General features: G+C 42.8%; 1 protein-coding gene across 1 annotated transcript in view; it reads left to right on the top strand.

The window, feature by feature from the left end:
* Window positions 1–22991, top strand: part of man1a2 (mannosidase alpha class 1A member 2) — a 128164-nt gene that overhangs the window by 60897 nt on the left and 44276 nt on the right. Inside the window, exon 5 of the mRNA XM_033033473.1 lies at window positions 9109–9203. Within this exon, the coding sequence (XP_032889364.1) occupies window positions 9109–9203 (95 nt within the window). The remainder of the gene's footprint in view (window positions 1–9108; window positions 9204–22991) is intronic.

Raw genomic sequence — 22991 nt, 5'->3', positions numbered from 1 at the left:
TGGATCGGGTCCGGATCCCTCTTCAGATTTGGATGGTGTCAAAGAAGTTAATGTAATCTATACGTACAATGGACATTAAAAAAAATGTTATCACATAATAGAGAAAGTGGAAAAATTAAAGCTCAATGAATTACAGGCACAGTAACCACAATGGTGCAAAATCACAAAGGCACAAACTACACTTGGTTCATAAGTTCCAGGAGCAGAATTAGGCCATTCGGCCCATCAAGTCTACTCCGCCAAGTAGAATTTAGTTTTCATTGTGAAGCGATCTTCCCAGCATGGTTGTCAGGGGTGAGAGCTGAGCTTGCTGTTCATATTGATATGTGTACACGAATGTCAGTGTTTTCAACAGGATATCATGAAGAAAGAGATGTGAAGGCTTGGGTAGAGTGCTGTATTATGCACTTGGCAAGTGAAATGTAAAGCAGTGAAGTTTAAAGTGGTTCTTTGCAGTAAGAAGAATGAAGGAAAGTAATGCAGTAATGAACTGCAGCTGCTACTTGCAGATGATATTTGGGGCAACAAAATCTGCCCATTGTTTACAGCTTAATTTAGAGTTACAGCAAGGAAATAGACCCTTCCACACTGACCATCAATCACCAGTTCACACTGGTTTACAATAAAAAGGGCACAATGTGCTGGAGCAACCTAGCAGGTCGGGCACCATCTCTGGAGAACATGTATTCAGATCACATGTATTCATCTTCAGACTGATTGTGGGGGAAGGAAGCTGGAAGAGAGGAGGGGCAGGACAAAGCCTGCTTTGATACTAATGAGGATGGTTTTCTGTACTTTTATCGCCCTGCCGTAAAGGGGTTCAAGATCGTAGACATATGTTGAAGCCCGAGAAACTAACAGCTAATCTTTGGTTTCTCAGTGAAAAGATTAGGGTGGAAAGTTGAAATATAATCTATCAAATTCACGGCAAATTTTCAAATGTGGTGTTACATTTCAAGTTCGCCACCTTGAACATTCTCCAGTTTTGGGGCAAGGTTCATTTATTGTCATATATACCAGGGTGCAACGATATTCCTTGCCCACATGAGCATCAACACCCAACGTTACGAAATACGTGTATACCCAAGAACAAAGAGACCAAAAAGGCAGAGCCAAACTCAAATGCTGCAGTCAGGAACTGTTTAATTGTACCACTTAATTTGTTGAACACATTACAGTATGTGTAAAAATAATTTAAATTCATATTTTTATTAGCAAATTAGTATTTGATTTTTACTTCCAATATGACCTTTTCTCCATGCACAATTCCATGCAGGTGTGTGGGTGGCAGTTCAGAAATGTGCTTTGAAAGGTCAAAGATACTTGCATTGAAAATATTTAGAAGTCAACTTGTACACCACGTGAATCAAATGTTAAAAATCTGTACTTGCATTGCCAGCTAGTAAATAATAATATTAAATCATACAGTTGAAACATTAAATTGTTTTATTGCTTCATATTATGTCAGGTGGAAACATTAACTAATTAAATATCTAAATGTTTCCTGCAGTCCAATGCACTTGGGCACTTTGCCAAGATTCTCAGAACAATGCCTTGATTCTGAGAACAATGTCTTAAGTTGGAAGCAAACTGCACTCCTTCCTTTGGCTACACAATTTGCACATCTATCCTTATCTCACACTTGTTGCCTCTTCATCTCTTTGTTCAACCATCTACCTATTAAAACCTTCTCCTTACATGGATTCACTTAGGCTTTATCCAGGCCTGGCTTTATCCTGCCTCACCCTCTCTTCCAGCTTTCTTCCACACACCACAATCAGTTTGAAGAAGGATCTCAATCCGAAACATCGTAGTCTGTGGGCCAGAGGGGCCTACCGAGCAACCTACTTGATCCTTTGATCCTACTTCTTGGGTGTTTGTTCATTTTGTTCATTGGTATCTCTTCTGTCAGAAAGAAACTCATTTGGACTATGTTTTTTATTTCAATCCCTTATTTCAATCTGTCAAAATAGTGTTTTTTCGCACTTTGCCCTCTTCCATCATCCCATGTCAACCGGAAAGCAAATCGGGATTTTCGTGTTCGGCACTGGAAGCGTGATGATGGGAATGAAGCATTCAAACTGTGTACAAGACAAGAGCTGGCATGGATGCTTTCCCGAAAAGCGAGTAGTGAGCAAGGTCAAGAGCTTCCAGCTTGGGCTGGATTTGTCTCAGCAACAGGTGCCTTCAAATGTGACCACAATTGACTACTATCCTGTGATCAATCATCCCATCATGGAATGTTCAAGAGTGTACGAGCTTCTGAAGAAGCAAGTCATGAGGTTGGCCAAGAATATGTCATTACAACATTCGACTTGGGTGTCTGCATGAAGGCAGATCCTCTTGTGTGGAGTCATCCTGCAAAGTACAAGAAACATATTGTGTTGATTGACACATTTCATGTCATTTGTGCATACTTCAAAATGCTTGGAAAGAAAATGGAAGGATCTGGACTTCAGGATGTCCTCGTGGAATCAGGACATGTCTACTAGTTCTATGAAATGTTATGACAGGAAAGAACTCCGACAGAAGTCTGCACTGCCACAAGATGATGGTGGAGCTCTTGGAGAGGCTCCCTCTTGATGAATTCCTGTCTATGGCTGGAAAAGATGCAGTGCTGTTCGGTATACCAGAGGAATCAAACGGCATCTTTCAAGAGCTAATCCAATCGCCAACAAAGCAGGCACTTGCTGAAGTCATGGCCAATGCAGATCTCAACACATTGATGGAGACGTATAAGAGCTTCAAAGCTGATGTTTGAAAAGGATCTCTCGGGAAGACTGCACTATTTTGGTTGTCGTACATAGATTCTGTGTGGATTGCTCTCTCATTGATTAGGTCTGTGAAAGAGAACAACTTTCCGTTGTACTTGCACTGTCTGTTTCTTATGCCCGATCTCATCTTCACCTTTGCTGGTCACCATTACTTCCGCTCTCTGGCCTACCTTGCTGTGGTCTTGGCAAACATCGAAGAATCACATCCCGGTGCCCTGGCTTTCCTCAAAAGAGGTGCCACAGTGTCGCTAGGTCAATCATACCAGGAAACGGATGAGCTGTTGACAAAACGATTGCAGAGACGATCATGAAGCATGGCAAATCTCGAGGTGGTGGTAGTGGGGTTGGGCTCTGTGGCATCTTGGAGAATCACAATGCTTATCAGAGATGGGTTCGAACTTCAACAGAAAGGGCACACTTTCTTTCTGCAACTCTCAGCCTCACAGACATGACTTCTGGTACCAATCGCTGAAGCAAACACAGAGATCAACAACCAACTGAGATAAGGAAAAGTGAAGCATGTGTAAAGAAAGCCATTGATGCTGTAAAGAGCTTCCTGAATCTTTTTGATGTAGATGACAAGTCTGGGTTGTATGTACTCTCTTCTGGTGCACGTGTTCCGGCTGAAGTTGAGAAAGGTGTCATAAAAGTCCTTACCACAGGGAAAGAGCAGAAAGAGAAGTTCATCAGAGAGCGACTTGAGAAAAAGACAGCATTCTCCGAACCCATCAACAATCTGAAGCTCAAAACCATGGCAGAAACAAAGAAAAGAGTGGAGCTGAAAACATCTGAACGAAAGTTTATAGAGTACTAGACTAAGTGGGACCCGTTGGGTCCCATGTTCACACAGGATGGCTGGTCCCCCAACGCAATATTCCATCTCTCCACCAATTCCAATATTGGTGGCCAGTGGGGGGAGGGCTTTCTGGAGCGCTGGTATGGGTGTTGTTGGCTGCAGTGGCTACTGGTCTCCAGAGGGCTAGTGTGAACATTGTGGACCAAATGGATTCTTGGGGTGGCAGCTCTGTCCCTCAAGTCTGATGTGCTGGCAGCTCACTCACGGCTGGTGGGCTGGCAGTTGACTCGCGGCTATTCCTTGAAATTCCATTTCAAGCAGAGTGCTAGGCCACCAAATTCAAATCCATTTTCCTACCATTTCAAGCAGGGTGCAAGGCCACCAAATTCAGGTTCAGTTTCCTACCACTTCAAGCAGGGTGCAAGGCCACCAAATTCAAGTGCAGTTTCATACCATTTCAAGGATGGTGCAAGGTCACCAAATTCAAATGCAGTTTCATACCATTTCATGCAGGGTGCAACAATACCACAGTCGAATGCAGTTTCATACCATTTCGTGCAAGGCCACCACATTCAAATGCAGTTTCATACTATTTCAAGCAGGGTGAAACCACCATAAAACCACACAGTAGACATTCAGTGTGTTCAGTTGATTCACAGCTCAGACAATCGTGACCTCTCCCTACTGCATCATGCAGAGACTGAGCCACACCCACACTTCCGGGTTTTATAATCCCTCCCCCTCCCACCGGAAAAGGTGTGGCCTTCATGGCGTGATTGACAGGAGAGAGATTCTCAACATTTTTTAAACACTAATAACACTTTTGTTTTTCATTGATGGGAAGAATCCTCTGCACCTGATGAGAGTAGGGGAACTGAGTAAGAAGGCCAAAAATCACAGCCGTAAGTGGTAGCGTTTTATATAATCAATATAGTGCAAACAGGAAGTTGTCAAGTTAGACAAACAACCATTTGCAGGCAGTGCCTTTTCACTTCAACCCAAACCCCCCAAACAACCATTTGCAGGCAGTGCCTTTTTACTTCAAACCAAACCCACCCAAACAACCATTTGCAGGCAGTGCCTTTTTACTTCAAACCAACCATATTTTCATTTTCAAACCACATTAAGGGCACTCACAGTTGAGTAGACATGTTTTCAGTGTTATTCAGAACTCAGAGAGATGGCTTCCTCCATCTTGCAGAGACTGAGTGAGGCACACCACTTCCTGGTTTTATAGTCCCTCCCCCTCTCTCCAGCAGGGGCAGCAGAGAGAATGCCATTAAAAAAAAAAAACATTAATATCTCTCTGATTTTTCATTGATGGGAAAAACCTTCTGGTCCCGGAAGGCGGAGGGGGTCTCTGAGCGAGGTGGCCAAAAATGACTGCTGTAGGTGGCGGCGTTCTCTTGGAAATCGCAGCACAGTGGGCCAAAAGCAGTCAAGATCAGACTTTTAGTAATATAGATAGACAAGCAACAAGGAGATATTGCTTTTCAACTGATGGTCAAAGCACAAAGTTCTGGCAGTCAACTCAATCTATGGGAGATTATGAAGTACTCTCTGACCCCTGTACCGTACTCCATTGGTACATCAGACAACACCTTTGCAAAGACTGATAAATCCAAGGGCCTACATACACTACCTATTGAAAGATGTAGACAACTCACAACCTCCTGCCAGTAACAAGACATTGGTAGTGGAAGATGGCAATGCTGCATTCTACCATCTCAAAGAGATTCCTGCAAACTTCAAAGAGATTGGTATCAAAATCTTCAATGCATTGTCATCTAACGATGTAGTCTTCAATACTGATGTGTACAAACCAGATTCAGTGAAGTCAAGTGAACGGATACGGCGTGGGTGTGCGGAGAAGAGAATAATCAAAGGAGGAAAGACCAAGAAACCAAGAGATTGGAAGCAGTTCTTGACCGGTGTTTGGGGCAACTGGTGACTACGTGCTCCACTGTCTGTGTTGGGTCCCCACACTCGCCGGAGGCACTGTCCACGAGGCCCCACCTCTTCATCGCTACTCCATAGCGTCCGACGCCTGTCCTCAAGCGGTTGAGGGTTGTCCACTACTTTCGGGGCAGGTCCTGATGTAATGGGGTCATTGATGTAATGGTGCAGCCTAGATGGTTCCGCTGACATCCACTGGTCTCTCCATCTCGTCTTGACCCAGGCAGCTTAGAAGCGTCTTCTAAGGCCGTTATTCTATTTCTCCAACCAGTCTAACTGTTATCTTTGTATGCCTTGTTGTCACCTTCACACCTCACCCTTTCATATCTCTGTCTCCCTCCCTCCTGACTCCCAGTCTTAAGAAGGGTCTCGACCCAATGTCATCCATTTCTTCTATTTAGAAATGCTGCCTGTTACTCCAGCATTTTGTGTCTATCTTTGGTGTAAACCAGCATCTGCAGTTCCCTCATACGTGTGTCTAACTGACATTAAACCTGCTAGGAAATGACATTGTAATTAATAATCTTGGATGGTCAGCCTTTTTGGGTCAGAAATGGCCAATCCAGGAACTGAGACACAAGGAACACATAGAACTGCAGATTCTGAATTTTGAGCAAACCACACAATGCAGGAGTAACTCGTAGGGTCAGGCAGCAGCTCTGAAGGATATGGATAGGTGACATTTCGGGTCGGAATCCTTCTTCTCTCCCCGCTACAATCAGGAAGAAATGTCGCCTATCCACGTCCTCCCGAGATGCTGCTCTGACCCTCTGAGTTACTCCAGCACTTTGTGTTTTTACTCCAGGTGTAAGTTCATCACATGAGCCTTATTTTTCTCTCTTCACAGATGGTGCTCATCCTGAGTATTTACAGCCTTATGAGCTTATATTTCTGATTTTCATCCTTTGTGGCTTTGTTTATCATAAACTCAATTTTTGCAAATTGCTAATTTTGTTTTTTTCTCCCCTCTCCCCTTTTCAGAGCATTACGATTCCCTTATAGAAATGTTTCCACGTAGATGCTGCTGTTATTAAATCCAAAATAATTGAAATTGAAAGGAATGTTGTTCACCTCTAACTCTTGAAAATATCATTGTCTTACACAAAATTTCCTTCTATTTTTGTGCAATTCTATTCAATTTAAAAAAAACGTTTGTAACTTTTTAATTAGCGTTTTTAGTTTAATTTTTAAGAGTTTCAGTAAAGAAGTTTATGGAATGCCTTTTTATAGCTTTACCTTGTTCTCTGCTGGAATACAATATGTGCCTTTTTTTTGCTTTGTACTTTCTCCTTTATTGCCCATATGAAAATGATTAAGAACTGGTGGTAATGTCGGCTAAATAGCAGCTGGTGAATTAATGATGCATTTATGTCACACAGTAATTTTTGTTTCCTCGCTTCAATCCCAATTAATCGCAACAACAAATTTCCATTCTGCCTAGCTAGAGATGTAGGAAGGAGCTGGTGCTAAAATGGGGTGGGGAACTGAGATGAGTGCGACTGTGAGCTTCATTCTGAAGGGGGAAAGTAATATCGAATAAGTATTGCAAGTCTCTTTTGAAAATCTCTTAATTTGATAAACATTTCCATAACCCTATTATAGCTATGTTAGAAATTAATTTATATTGCCATAAGGGGAATTTTAATTTGATCACACTGTTTATATATGTATATCAGTTTAGATCGTATCCACTGTACCTCGGTACACGTGTCATAGCCAACTTAAACCTTTTAAGTTTCTTCTAAACCTTTTGCATTTTTAACTTTAGATATTCACTGATTACTGCATTTCACCTGCACATAATTTGTTTAACATCCAAGCTACCCCAATTTATGCCTAGGTGAAAGCCAGCATATTTTTCTATATTTAAAGCATTTAAATTTAGATTTAGGTTTAGGTTTTATTGTCAAGCGTACCGAGATCCAGCGAAAAGCTGTGCTTTACATGCTATCCAAACGGGTCAGATATACCATATGGACATAAATTCATAACAATCTCAAGTACAATAGGCGAAACAAAAGGAAAGATCCATTGTGCCGAATATAGTTCTCAGCATTGTAGGACATGCGTTTCAGTGATAAAGTCCAACGACCCCAGTGGGGTAGAAATGTTTCTCAATCTCTAATTGTGTAGACGTTACCAAGCCGACATTTATTATCTCTCCCATGTTACTCTTGAAGTGGTGATGTTAAGCTGCCTCCTGAGGTGGAAACTAGTACCACACGTGTTTCTGGCGTCCTATATATTGTACAATCCCATGTGCAAGGGTTACACTAATCTTCCCAAGGAATCTTCTGGACTTGATATAGAGTTCACCGACTTCCTTGCTGCAAGTCATCCATCTGTAATTTTTTTGTCTATTTGATTTATTTTTTACCTATTTCTTTTATCATACCTATCTTCTTTGCAAGATGGGGACCCTCTGACTAATTTAATCGGACTCTACTGGACTATCTTGCACTAAACATTATTCCCGTCATTCTGTATCTGTACACTGTGGGCGGCTTGATTGTTATCATGTATAGTCTTTCCACAGACTGGATAGCACACGACAAAAAAGCTTTTCACTGTACCTCAGTACACATGACAATAAACTAAACTTTCTCACCCTGTAACTATCCTACCTTGGCAAGCCAGCCACATAACAACCCTGATTACAATCTGAAGAAGGCTTTCAGTCCAGGCTGAAGAAGGGCTCTGAACCAAAAAGTTACCTATTCCTTTTGTCCAGAGATTCTGCCTGACAGCTGAGTTACTCCAGCACTTTGTGTCTAACAACCCTGGTTACAACCTACACTGCCATTCCCTTTGTAATATCCAATTGCTCCACACTGATTTTCGATCATTTGTGATTTGATATTAAGTTTAGTTTAGAGATACAGTATGGAAACAGGCCCTTCAGCCCACTGTCCACGTTGACCATCAATCACCCGTACACTAGCTATGCCACGCTGCATGCTAAGGGAAATTTACAGAAGCCAATTAACGTACATACCTGCTCATCTTTGGAATGTTGGAGGAAATCCGGGTTTCGGAGCATGCGGAGAAACCTCAGGTGGTCACAGGGAGAACGTCAAACTCCGTACAGACAGTGCCTGTGGTCAGGATCGACCCCAGGTCTCTGTCAATGCGAGGCAGCAACTCCACCGCTGTGCCACAATCTTTAAGAGTTACATTTTAACTTTCCCATTTTGACTTAAGAATCTCCAGCCAAAAAGTTAGCTCTGTTGTGGCGTGACCATCTGAGAATTTGCAACGTTTTCTGATTTGTTTCATATTTCTAGCATTTGAAATGTAGCATTTTTAAATTGCATTTAGCCTTGCAGTGGAATGTTAATATAACTGGATACTGGCCTCCTGGATGAGACTGATACAGAGAGCTATATGAAAAAATGTGGAACCTTAATTGTTATGTTTAGTGCATGGGGTCCAGAAAGTTGCACAGATTGAAATCAACTTCAGTTCACTTATTCTCACTCTACGATGCCTGTGAAAAGTCTAAATATTGTAACTGCTCATGCTTTACTTCTGGTGAAAGTATCGTGTACGTATTTTGAAAAAAAATCTCCTTTGCTTTTCCAGGTGTTTAAGCAGAAAGCTGCACAACTTGCTGAGAAGCTGCTGCCTTCCTTTAACACCCCCACAGGTATCCCTTGGGCAATGGTGAATCTAAAGAGGTGAGCTGGCTTGCACAATGTGTACACCCCTGCATTCTCCCTACTCTTGCCTTACAGCCATCTTAATCCCACCATCTCCTAAAGCAGGAGTCGGCAACCTACGGTGCCCGGCCCAAAATCATCTAGCCCGCAGGCGGATTCTTTTTCCCTGTAATCATCCGCCAGCCAAGCGCGGCCGAGCTCTGTCTGTACCGCATCCTGCGCAAAGCCGCCGGCACGGCCGCGCACCTTCTGTGAACGTTTAAGAAAGAACTGCAGATGCTGGAAAAATCGAAGGTAGACAAAAATGCTGGAGAAACTCAGCGGGTGAGACATGCAAGCATTGCATGAGGCTGTCTCACCCGCTGAGTTTCTCCAGCATTTTTGTCTACCTTCTGTGAACATGTGATTTGATGCCTGCCATCCGGGGCGGGCTGGGGGCGGGATCCATGTGTATATGTTATAGATGTGGCCTGCCATCCGCTCACAGACATGCGTCCCGGCCCCTATGCTGAACAAGGCTGCCGACCCCTGTTCTAAAGTAAGGAGGCTTGGAATCTGCAGAATGGTTGGTTACATACCTTTACCGCAGTTCACAGGTGACAATATAATTGTCTGTCAGTACGTGAAGAATATTTGATGAGAGCAACAAACCATCTGCAATATTGTTCAAATACAAAATCACCTTTTTCCTCACAGTCCTTAAGTTTAAAATGTTTCTTCAAAACCAGTTTTCATGTGCAATGAGTGACTTTGGTGTGATCATATTTATGCATGGACAATCATGCATGTTTACTGCTTGTGTTCTGTGCATGTATGTTGTGTGGGACTGGAAAATGCTTTGCCAATACTGAGAAGTTGTTAAATCCGGGCAGTAATCTGTTCTGATTGGTGGCTTGCATATTTATAATACAAACTATATGTGGATTTGCAAATGCAATATGACTACAATTAAATAGGGCTTATAGCATTCCCAAATATGCTGAAAACTGCAAGACATTTCTTACTCAATTACAAAACGATTTAATTGTTTTACATTTTACTTGCTGATTTGATCTAAATTGATATCTGAGTGTCACTGACTCTCATGTTTACTGTCAAACTATAATTTGATGGTTATTCTAAAAAAGGAGATTATTTCATGGAAGAATACATATAATTAATGTTTTTTATTGAAAATATCATAAAATATACAAATTGGCAATAACGTTTGATAAAAATGAAACAATCATACCTCAAATGAAAAAATAAATGTCATATGGTTCATTTAGCATGGTGGATGGACAAAGATTGTGAAATATTCCACCAAAAGTGGGCATCTTAAATTTATAGTAATAGTATTTCAGAGATCAGTATTTCATATTGTGATTATTTCCTTAACGTTTAGATTTTTTAATAGAATCCTGTTCAGGTTTAACCATATAACCATATAACAATTACAGCACGGAAACAGGCCATCTCGACCCTTCTAGTCCGTGCCGAACACGTATTCTCCCCTAGTCCCATATACCTGCGCACAGACCATAACCCTCCATTCCTTTCCCGTCCATATAACTATCCAATTTATTTTTAAATGATAAAAACTAACCTGCCTCCACCACCTTCACTGGAAGCTCATTCCACACAGCCACCACTCTCTGAGTAAAGAAGTTCCCCCTCATGTTACCCCTAAACTTCTGTCCCTTAATTCTCAAGTCATGTCCCCTTGTTTGAATCTTCCCTACTCTCAGTGGGAAAAGCTTATCCACGTCAACTCTGTCTATCCCTCTCATCATTTTAAAGACCTCTATCAAGTCCCCCCTTAACCTTCTGCGCTCCAAAGAATAAAGCCCTAACTTGTTCAACCTTTCTCTGTAACTTAGTTGCTGAAACCCAGGCAACATTCTAGTAAATCTCCTCTGTACTCTCTCTATTTTGTTGACATCCTTCCTATAATTAGGCGACCAAAATTGTACCCCATACTCCAGAATTGGCCTCACCAATGCCTTGTACAATTTTAACATTACATCCCAACTTCTATACTCAATGCTCTGATTTATAAAGGCCAGCACACCAAAAGCTTTCTTTACCACCCTATCTACATGAGATTCCACTTTCAGGGAACTGTGCACAGTTATTCCCAGATCCCTCTGTTCACCTGCATTCTTCAATTCCCTACCATTTACCATGTACGTCCTATTTTGATTTGTCCTGCCAAGATGTAGCACCTCACACTTATCAGCATTAAACTCCATCTGCCATCTTTCAGCCCACTCTTCCAACTGGCATAAATCTCTGTAGACTTTGAAAATCTACTTCATTATCCACAACGCCACCTATCTTAGTATCATCTGCATACTTACTAATCCAATTTACCACACCATCATCCAGATCATTGATGTACATGACAAACAACAGTGGACCCAACACAGATCCCTGTGGCACCCCACTAGTCACTGGCCTCCAACCTGACAAACAACCATCCACCATTACTCTCTGGCATCTCCCATTCAGCCACTGTTGAATCCATCTTGCTACTCCACCATTAATACCCAACAATTGAACCTTCTTAACCAACCTTCCGTGAGGAACCTTGTCAAAGGCCTTACTGAAGTCCATATATACAACATCCACTGCTTTACCCTCATCAATTTCCCGAGTAACCTCTTCAAAAAATTCAAGAAGATTAGTCAAACATGACCTTCCAGGCACAAATCCATGTTGACTGTTCCTAATCAGACCCTGTTTATCCAGATGTTTATATATATTATCTCTAAGTATCCTTTCCATTAATTTGCCCACCACTGACGTCAAACTAACAGGTCTATAATTGCTAGGTTTACTCTTAGACCCCTTTTTAAACAATGGAACAACATGCGCAGTACGCCAATCCTCCGGCACTATTCCCGTTTCTAATGACATTTGAAATATTTCTGTCATAGCCCCTGCTATTTCTACACTAACTTCCCTCAATGTCCTAGGGAATATCCTGTCCGGACCTGGAGACTTATCCACTTTTATATTTCTCAAAAGTGTCTGTACTTCCTCTTCTTTGAATCTCATAGTTTCCATAGCTACTCTACTTGTTTCCCTTACCTCACATAATTCAATATCCTTCTCCTTGGTGAATACCGAAGAAAATAAATTGTTCAATATCTCCCCCATCTCTTTTGGCTCTGTAGATATCTGTCCACTCTGACTCTCTAATGGACCAATTGTATCCCTCGTTATCCTTTTGCTGTTAATATAGCTGTAGAAACCCTTTGGATTTACTTTCACCTTACTTGCCAAAGCAACCTCATATCTTCTTTTAGCTTTTCTAATTTCTTTCTTAAGATTCTTTTTACATTCTTTATACTCCTCAAGCACCTCATTTACTCCATGCTGCCTATAATTATTGTAGATCTCTCTCTTTTTCCGAACCGTGTCCAATTTCCCTTGAAAACCATGGCTCTTTCCAATTTTTATTATTTCCTTTCAACCGAACAGGGACATAAAGATTCTGTACTCTTAAAATTTCACCTTTAAATGTCCTCCATTTCTCTTCCACATCTTTCCCATAAAACAAACTGTCCCAATTTACTCCTTTTAAATCCTTTCGCATCTCCTCAAAGTTAGCCTTTCCCCAATCAAAAATCTCAACCCTAGGTCCAGTTCTGACCCTCTCCATAATTATATTGAAACTAATGGTATTGTGATCACTGGTCCCGAACTGTTCCCCAACGCATACCTCTGCCACCTGACCCGTCTCATTTCCTAACAGGAGGTCCAGAACCGCCCCTTCTCTAGTAGGTACTTCTATGTATTGCTGCAAAAAACTATCCTGCACACATTTTACAAACTCCAACCCATCCAGCCCATTTACAGAATGTGTTTCCCAGTCTATGTGTGGAAAATTGAAATCTCCCACAATCACTACCTTGTGCTTACTACTAATATCTGCAATCTCCTTACATATTTGCTCTTCCAATTCTCGCTCCCCATTTGGCGGTCTATAATACACCCCTATAAGTGTTGCTACCCCTTTCCCATTTCTCAGTTCCACCCAAATAGCCTCCCTAGACGAGCCCTCTAATCTATCCTGCCAAAGCACTGCTGTAATATCTCCCCTGATAAGCAATGCAACACCTCCACCTCTTGCCCCTCCAATTCTATCACACCTGAAGCAACGAAATCCTGGAATATTTAATTTCCAATCACAGCCCTCCTGCAACCATGTTTCACTGATCGCCACAACATCATACTTCCAGGTGTCAATCCAGGCTTTAAGTTCATCCACCTTTCTTACAATGCTCCTAGCATTAAAATATACACATTTAAGAAACCCACCCTCTCTTATTCTCTGTTTATTGTCTTTTTCTTCTCTCTCCCCTACATTTTGGGTCAGAGTGCTACCATTCTCTGCCTCCTGCCTCACACACTTAGGTTTATTATTATTGAGTTTATTTCATGTACTGAGGCACACTGAAAATCTTTGTTTTGCTTGCAACAGATCAGATAGTACAATACATTAATAAAATCAGTTTAAGAAAGAACTGCAGAAATGCAGGAGAAACTCAGCGGGTGAGGCAGCAGCTATGGAGCGAAGGAATAGGTGATGTTTCGGGTCGAGACCCTTCAGGCTGATGTGGGTGGGGGGGGGGGGGATGGGGAAGAAAAAAGGAAGAGGCGGAGAGTGGGCTGTGGGAGAGCTGGGAAGGGGAGGGGAAAGAAGGAGAAAGCAAGGACCACCTGAAATTGGAGAAGTCAATGTTCATGCCACTGGGGTGTAAACTACCCAAGCAAAATATGAGGTGCTGCTCCTCAAATTTGCGGTGGGACATGGAGGAGGCCCAGGACAGAAAGGTCGGATTTGGAATGGGAGGGGGAGTTGAAGTGCTGAGCCACCGGTAGATCAGGGTTAATGCGAACTGAGCGGAGGTGTTGGGCGAAGCGATCGCCAAGCCTGCACGTGGTCTCACCAATGTAGAGCAGTTGACACCGAGAACAGCAGATGCAATAGATGAGATTGGAGGAGGTGCCTCGCCTGGAAAGACTGCTTGGGTCCTTGGATGGAGTCGAGGGGGGAGGTAAAGCCACAAGTGTAGCATTTCTTGCGGTTGCAAAGAAGGGGGAGGGGTGTCTGTACCAGGGGAGGCGTATCTGTACAGGGGGTGGTTTGGGTGGGAAGGGATGAATTGACCAAGGAGTTGCGGAGGGAGCGGTCTCTGCGGAAAGCCGAAAGGGGAGGAGATCCCACCCCCATCCACATCAACGGGACGGAGGTGGAACGTGTTTCCAGCTTCAGGTTCCTGGGGCTCAACATCTCCGATGACCTCTCTTGGACCCACAATACCTCAACTCTGGTCAAGAAGGCTCACCAGCGTCTCTTCTTCCTGAGGAGACTGAAGAAGGTCCATCTGTCTCCTCAGATTCTGGTGAACTTCTACCGCTGCACCATCGAGAGCATCCTTACCAACTGTATCACAGTATGGTATGGCAACTGCTCTGTCTCCGACCGGAAAGCACGGCAGAGGGTGGTGAAAATTGCCCAACGCATCACCGGTTCCTCGCTCCCCTCCATTGAGTCTGTCCAAAGCAAGCGTTGTCTGCGAAGGGCGCTCAGCATCTCCAAGGACTGCTCTCACCCCAACCATGGACTGTTTACCCTCCTACCATCTGGAAGGCGCTACAGGTCTCTCCGTTGCCGGACCAGGAACAGCTTCTTCCCTGCGGCTGTCACACTGCTCAACAATGTACCTCGGTGACTGCCAATCACCCCCCCCCCCCCCCGGGACACTCCTCCCACAGGAAAAACACTATGACTGTATGCATGTAAATAGATTCATTTATTGAAATCATATTCTATGTCGCTCTTCCAGGGAGATGCTAACTGCATTTCGTTGTCTCTGTACTGACAATGACAATTAAAGTTGAATCGGAATCTGAGATGCGAAGATGTGGCCAGTGGTTATGATCCTGTTGGAGGTGGCGAAAATGTTGGAGGATTATCTGTTGTATGTGACGGCTGGTAGGGTGGAAGGTGAGGACAAGGGGTCTCTGTCCTTATTACGAATGGGGCGATGGGAAGTGAGAGCGGAGCTATGGGATATAGAGCAGACCCTGGTGAGATCTATAGTCGAAGAGGGGAACCCTCGTTACCTGAAGAATGAGGACATCTCCGATGCCCGGGTTTGGTTTATTGTCACGTGTACCTAGGTACATTGAGCAGCTTTTTTTGCATGCTATCCAGTCAGCGGAAACAATACATAATTACAATCGAGACATTTACAATGTATAGATACAGGATAACATAGATTGAGCAAAGGGGAAGATACAGAGTGCAAAATACCGTTTTCAGCATTACAGCACATCAGTTCCAGAGACAAAGCCCAACGTTTGAAATGGGGTTGAGGTGAATCGGATAGTTATGGACAGAGGTTATGGACAGATCGTTGGATGAAGCCTGGAAGAAGCTGTTCCCGAGTCTGGTGGTGCATACTTTCAAGCATCTGTATCTTCTGCCGGATGGGAGTAGGGAGAAGAAGGAATGACCGGGTTGGGTCAAGTCTCTGAATTGGTTGCTTTATAAGGGCGGCATGGAGTCACGTGGTGAGGACTCTGGTCTGCATCCACATCTACAACTCTATTTTCTTGCAGTCTTGGGCAGAACTGTTACCAAACCTAGTGTTGATTCAACCCGACAGTATACTGCAATTTAAAAAAAAATCTAGATGCTAGGGCAATGATCACAGTAGGGAATGCAGGATTGACTCTGCCATCCAGCTGCTATAGGTTTAACATGCTAGTATTTTAGTAGTTTGATTCATTCCTCATTCGCAATGTTTGTCCCATCTTTGTTAAATATCCAATGTGAATTCTATTTTTTCATGTGGAGGTATGATAGTTTAATTCAGTGACCTTTATTGTCAATTTATATATTTAAAGTTGAATTCACTTGAAAACAAATTAGTCACAGCACATTGGCGCAGAAACCTGGGTTCGATCCTGACCTCGGGTGCTATCTGTACAGAGTTTATGCATTCTCCCTGTGACAGCGTGGCTTTCCTTCGGGTGCTCCGGTTTCCTCCCATCTTCCAAAGAAGTGCAGGTTTATTGGTTAATGAGCTTCTGTAAATTGTCCTTAGAATAGGACTAGCGTACGGGTGATCGCTGGTCAGCGTGAACTCAGTGAGCCAAAGGTCTGTTTCCATGCTGTATCTTTAAAAACTAACTCATTGGCACAAAGTGGATGGACATATTGTGAATAAGATATAGAATATTCCACCAAAAGTGTAGCATTTTAAACTTTCACCTTCAGGATAGCAGAGACAAGACAGGGTTCTATATTGTGAGCCTTTCCTCAATGTGTAGATTTTTAATAGCATCCCATTCTGCCACTCTTAAGAATACTTTCAGAGAATCGTGGCACACTGTGTAGCTTCATGTACTGGGGAAAGTCGCCGAGCGAATTATATGAAAATAGATGTAAACTTTAAGTTTGGCGTCCAAGTGATTACTGTTGTTTTGTGATAATTGCAATCATTGTCATCTGTGTAATGGGTGATTGCAGATCCACTTCTGGAACTAGCACGTAGAGAGTCGCCTGGGCACCAACTGTATTGATTTTGGAGTGTGTGTGTGTATGCATGCGCACATGATTGTGCTTATGTAGAATATGATTTTACTGGGTTTTATGCAAAACAAATCATTTCACTGCATCACGGTACATGTGACAATAATGTACCATTGAACTATTGCATTGAACTTCAGATGATGAAAAATCTTTATTTGTGTGCCCTCTGGGCAAATCATGCCATTAGCACATAGGTAGTGGAAGAGAGAAAAAGAACAATGCAGAATATAGTATTACAGCTACAGAGAAAGTGGAGGTTAAAACAAAATGTGCTTGGGCTGCAGAGAGGTAGATTGGAAGGCCTGGAGTTGATCCTTTGTTAATGAGAGGTCCATTCAAGAGTGATAAAATGGAAGAAGCTGTGCTTGACCATTGTGTGTATATTGGGTGCTGTCTCAAGGCAGCCTGAAGAGTAGATAGAGTTGATGGGTGGGAGGAGACAGCAAGGCAGGTTTGTGTGATGGACCGAGATGCATTCACAACACTCTGCAATTTATTTTGGTTTTGGACAAAACTGTTGCCCTGACCAAGCTGTGTTGTATCCTGATAGGATGCTTATTGTAGAAAGTAGTCAAGTCAAGTTTATTCATCACATACGCATAATACGAGATGTGCGGTGAAATGAAAAGTGGCAATGCTTGCGGATTGTGCAAAAAAACGACAAAACCGAATGGAACAGAATCAGTAATTACATATTTGTGGGGGGGAAAAAGAAAAAACAGCGATTAAAAAAAGACAACAGTAAATTGGTACAGTAAGTTAGCACCTGGTGAAATAGGAGTATACAGTCCTAATGGTCTCTGGGAAGAAACTCCTTTTCATCCTCTCTGTTTTCACAGCATGGCAACGGAGGCGTTTGCCTGACCGTAGCAGCTGGAACAGTCTGTTGCTGGGGTGGAAGGGGTCCCCCATGATCTTGTTGGCTCTGGATTTGCACAAAGTAGTAGGAATCATTGGAGACATGACAAATTTCCTGAGTCTTCTGAAGAAACAGATGTGCTTTCTTGACCATACAGTAAATGAGGTTGGATCAGGTTGGATATATTTACTTTAAACTCTCGACCATCTCCACTTCAGCACCAATGATACAGGCACCAATGAACACGGCTTTTGTTGTGTCTATTGTTCTCTAATTAAAATAGCATATGATGTAAAGCAGGCAATGAACTGTGATGCCTTTGAAAATTATTATGTGATATTACGAACAAAGTCATTATTTGGAATTGTGGATGAGCACTTTGTTATCTAATGGTTCACTGCATATTTACACTTGGGATTATCTCTCTCTCCGACTGCATTAGGTAAACAGTAAACAAATGTCCCTATAAATTATATCCCAAATTGTTGTAGAAAGGATCACAAATAGTAGCATGTCTAGAAATGCTGGATATGTGAAAGACAGCTTCTTGCAATTCCAGTGATTGGAAGACTTATTTATTTGTTTTTTTGAGGCCTGGGCAAATTTGTTTGCCTATCGTCCTAATTTTAGTTGTGATGTTGCCCGTATTTTACGTTTGATGTGCTGCGTTACCCACCATATTGATAAATAGAAAAGTCCAGTTACCCACCATATTGATATATAGAAAAGTCCAGGATTAATTCATGAGGTGATGGTGGTCTGTGAGGAAAGAAGCATTGTTTCCAAAGTAATGGTAATGAACTGCAATGAGATGCTGCTTTGCTCCAAAATTATGCTGGTGATAACATTTTTTTCCTGTTTTAAAAAAAACCACGCAGTGCAGGAGTAACTCAGTGGGTGAGGTGGCATCCCTGGGTATCGGCTGAACACCATCGCTCAGTCCTCCTGGACCTACCTGACCTCCTGGTTAAATACTTTAATTTCCATTCCCATTACCACACTGACCTTCCTGTCCTAAGTCTCCTCCATTGTCAGAGTGAGGCTAAACGCAAATTGGAGGAATAACATCTCACATGTCGCGTGGGCAGCTCACAACCCAATGATTTGAATGTTGATTTCTCTAGCTTCAAGTAACCCCTGCATTCCCTCTCTCTCCATCACTCCCCCAACAACCTCATGCCAGTTTCTCGTTCTCACCGCACACTGTCACGTTGGCGCAGCAGTAGAGTTGCTGCCTTACAGCGAATGTAGCGCCGGAGACCCAGGTTCGATCCAGACTATGGGTGCTGTCTGTACGGAGTTTGTACATTCTCCCTGTGACCTGCGTGGGTTTTCTCTGAGATCTCCGATTTGCTCCCACACTCCAAAGACGTACATGTTTGTGGGTTAATTGGTTTGGTAAATTTAAAAAAAGTCCCTAGTGGGTGTAGGATAGTTTTAATGTGCAGTCGGTGCGGACCCGCTGGGCCGAAGAGCGTGTTTCCGCGCTGTATCTCTGAACTAAACTAAACTAAACAGCTAACGATGGGCTGTTTCCTTTATCATTGTTACTTTTTTGCATATCTTTCTTTCATTTGTTCTATATTATATCGTCTCTATCTAATTTCCCTTTCCCCTGACTGTAGTCTGAAGAAGGGTCTTGGCCCGAAACGTCGCCCTTTCCTTCTCTCCAGAGATGCTGCCTGCCCCGCTGAGTTACTCCAGCATTTTGTGTCTATCTTCAGTTTAAACCAGCATTTGCAGTTCCTTCCTGCACATCTTTGGGAGACATGTAAAAGTGTTATTTTGGGTCGGGTCCCTTCTGCCAGCGATGCTGCCTGATCTGCGGAGTTACTCCAGTACTTTGTGGTTTTTATTTGTAAACCAGCATCTGCAGTTCCTTGCATCTTCTCAACAATATTCTGTAGTTGTTTTCTCATTTCTTCTCATTCTTTGATTCGGAGTTTGGGTACATTGAATGGCATATGTTTTTTTTTTGCCAGGTTAGAAATCTAGGAAAATCTGGATGCAAATGCAGTTGCAATCTTCCATCTCTCCTCCAAATTAATGCAAGAGGCTGGCAGAGTGGAGTAGTGGTAGGGTTGATGTCGTACAGTGCCAGATACTCTGGTTCGATCCTGACCATAGGTGCTGTCTGGATGGAATTTGTACGTTCTCCTTGTGACCGTGCGGGTTTCCTCCGGTTGCTCCAGTTTCTGTCCACATTCCAAAGATGTGCAGGTTTGTAGGTTAATTGGCCTCTGTAAAATTGTCCCTTGTGTGCAGGATAGGACTAGTGTACGAGTGATTGCTGGTCAGAATGAGTTCAGTGGGCTGAAGGGCCTGTTTCCATGCTGTATCTCTAAACTAAACTAAGCTGGATTGCCAAATCAGTTGGGTTAATATTGTAGGAGTTGCATTTAAAAGCATGCTTTGCTGTGTTTTTTTGCAGAATGTGAGAGGTGAGATCAGCAATATAGATTTGCAAATATAGTCTTTCTAGTTGTGTTTGTGGCCAAGGGGCATTGCACACATTGGAAACAGAAGTGGGAGAGGAGGTGCCATGTATAACTAAACCTGACTCTCTCTTTTCAGTGGGATAGGCCGTAATTATGTGTGGGCCTCTCAGCGAGCCAGCATTCTTGCAGAGTTTGGCTCTCTTCATTTGGAGTTCCTACACATTTCCTGTTTATTAGGAAATCCTGTTTATGAGGAGAAGGTAAAGTCTTGGTAACATGTTCTGGAGCAGACATGCCCAGCAACGACGTGTAACACTAAACTGCATTGCATGATCCAAAGAGGAGCCATGTTACCAACTTACTGCTGTTTTTGTTGGTGTGTGTTTTAATTTATCTGCTAACTTATCCCATCTTATAGAGGTGTGTACGATCATGAGGGGAATAGATAAGTATTTTAATAAGTGTAGGGGAAACAAGAACCAGAGGACATAGGTTTAAGGAGAGAGGAGAAAGATGAAGTAGGAAGCTGAAGGGTAACTTTTTCCGCTCAGATGGTGGCAGGTATATGAAACAAGCTGCCAGAGGGAGTAGCTAAGGCAGGTACCATAACAACTTTTAGACATTTGGACAGGTACATGGACAGGAAAGGAGGGATATGGACCAAATGCAGGCATGTGGGACTAGTGTAGATGGGGCATCATTTTTGGCATGGGAATGGGAAGGAGAGTTAAAACGACATGCAGCTGGAATCTCGGGATGGTCATTGTGGACACAATACAGGCGCTCCACAAAATGGTAGCATCTACCCTCTTCGATTCCACCCTCTTACACATAGCAACACGAGCGGTCTTTCCTGTTTCCCCTCCCTCCTGATGCTGGGTCTCGACCTGAAACCTCAACTTGCATCTTTTGCCACCCCAGGTGCACCCTGTCCTGCTAAGTTCTTCCAGCATCCCGATTTTGTTCTAAATTTCAACATGGGTGCGGCAGTAGAGTTGCCGCCTCACAGCTCCAGAGATCGGGGTTCGACACTGATTACAGGTGCAGTCTGTATGGAGTTGTACATTCTCCCTGTGTCTGCATGAGTTCTCTCTGGTTGCTCTGGTTTCCTCCCACACTCCAAAGATGTACAGGTTTGTAGGTTGATTGACTTCGGTAAAATTGTAAATTGTCCCTAGTGTGTAAAATTGTTCTAGTGTACAGGGTGATCATTGGTCGACACAGATTCGGTGGGCCAAAGCCCCTGGTTCCGCACTGTATCTGTAAAGTCCAAAGTAAAGTCTAAATCTGCAATCTCTTTTGGCTGTCATTCATCTCAGTCCTGTTTGTGAAATCTTGCAAAGGGCAAAATATTTGTTGGCAGTGTTATTGCATTTAAACATGTGAAGTGCATGAGAGTCACACAGCACAGAAACAATCCCTTTGGCCCAACTTGTCCATGCCGACCAAGATGCCCCATCTACGCTAGTCCCACGTGCCTGCGTTCAGCCCTGATCCATCTAAACCTTTCTGAACCATGTACCTGTCCAATGTCTTTTAAATGTTATGGTGCCTGCTTCAACTACCTCCTCTGGCAGCTTGTTCCATATACCCACCACTCTGTGCTTGAAAAAGTTGCCCCTCACTTTCCGTTTAAATCTTTCCCCTCTCAACTTAAACCTATGACCTCTGGTTCTAGAATCCTATACTCTGGGTAAAAGGTTGCAAGATAGTGTTCTTTAAGTCTGTCTTATTCACTGTGGAATTACTATTCATTTGTTCAATAGTTTAGGTTCCTTTTTTAATATTTCTTTTGATTCTTCCAATTCTTCAACATTAGTTGAACATTAGTTGTTGAAGAACTGGCCTGCTTCTCCCATTAGTAGTATGAAATTGATTTTGCCCAAACATGTTGAGTTGATTCTCAGTTGTTTTTAGCAACAGTGATAAATTGAGCAGTACTGCACAGCATATATTGCCTGGTGCTGCATCAAGGCCGTTGTAAGCCCGGGGCCATCAATCTGCTACCCTCACTCTGTGTGACATATTGTCTGATATTATTATAGTTATTCCTTCAGTGCCTTTGCATAGGCATGTGTGTGACGTGAATTATGAAAGTAATTGGACGATGTATCTCATGTTTCGGCATTCATTGCTTCACAAATTTTGTAGGAGCTTTATTTGTGGCTTTTACTTTGGCAGTTTTGCCACTTTGGACGCAGTGATAATCAATAACAAGAGAAAACCTATACCCGCGATGTTTGATTGTATTACATTTGTGCTCTTCACTGAATAATGCCGTTTTAATTCACTGTATCCACGTGTGTGTACTTCTTTAAAACCAGCAGTAGCAGCAGCAGCAAAATAATACTCCTTCAGTATTGCAGTGAAACGTTAAGGTGTGGTCAAGTCTTGGTGGTAAAGATCCTGTGGAAAAAACTGTGAAATGTGGCATCTCATCCAAATCACTGTTATTTATTTGTCTTATTTTTACATAAAAACATTTTTAATTTATCATCCAATATACTGGCTGAATGTTTTGATTGATTGAAGGGTACAGCATAGAAACAGGCCTTCATCCCACCAACCATCCATTCACACTAGTTCTATGTTATCCCACTGTCTCATACACGAGGGACAACTTGCTGATGCCAATTAACCTACAAACCCGCAAGTCTTTGGCATGTGGGAGAAATCCAGTGCACCCGAAGGAAACCCACGCAGTCACAGGGAGAACGTGCAAACTCCATACAGCCAGCACTCGAGGTCAGGATTGAAGACAGGTCTCTGGCGCTGTGATGCAGAAGCTCCAGCAACTGTGCCAATGGTTGATGTGCAGAAACTGTGCTTGAAGCTGGAAGTAATGGTTCTCGGGCTCCTGTACGAACTACCTGATGGTAGGAGGGAGAAGAGAGTATAACCAGGGTGGTGTTGGTCTT

Source organism: Amblyraja radiata, chromosome 14 (genome assembly GCF_010909765.2).
Source record: "Amblyraja radiata isolate CabotCenter1 chromosome 14, sAmbRad1.1.pri, whole genome shotgun sequence".
In the NCBI taxonomy this organism is placed as follows: Eukaryota; Metazoa; Chordata; class Chondrichthyes; order Rajiformes; family Rajidae; genus Amblyraja; species Amblyraja radiata.
This window is presented reverse-complemented; position numbering and strand designations above follow the sequence as displayed.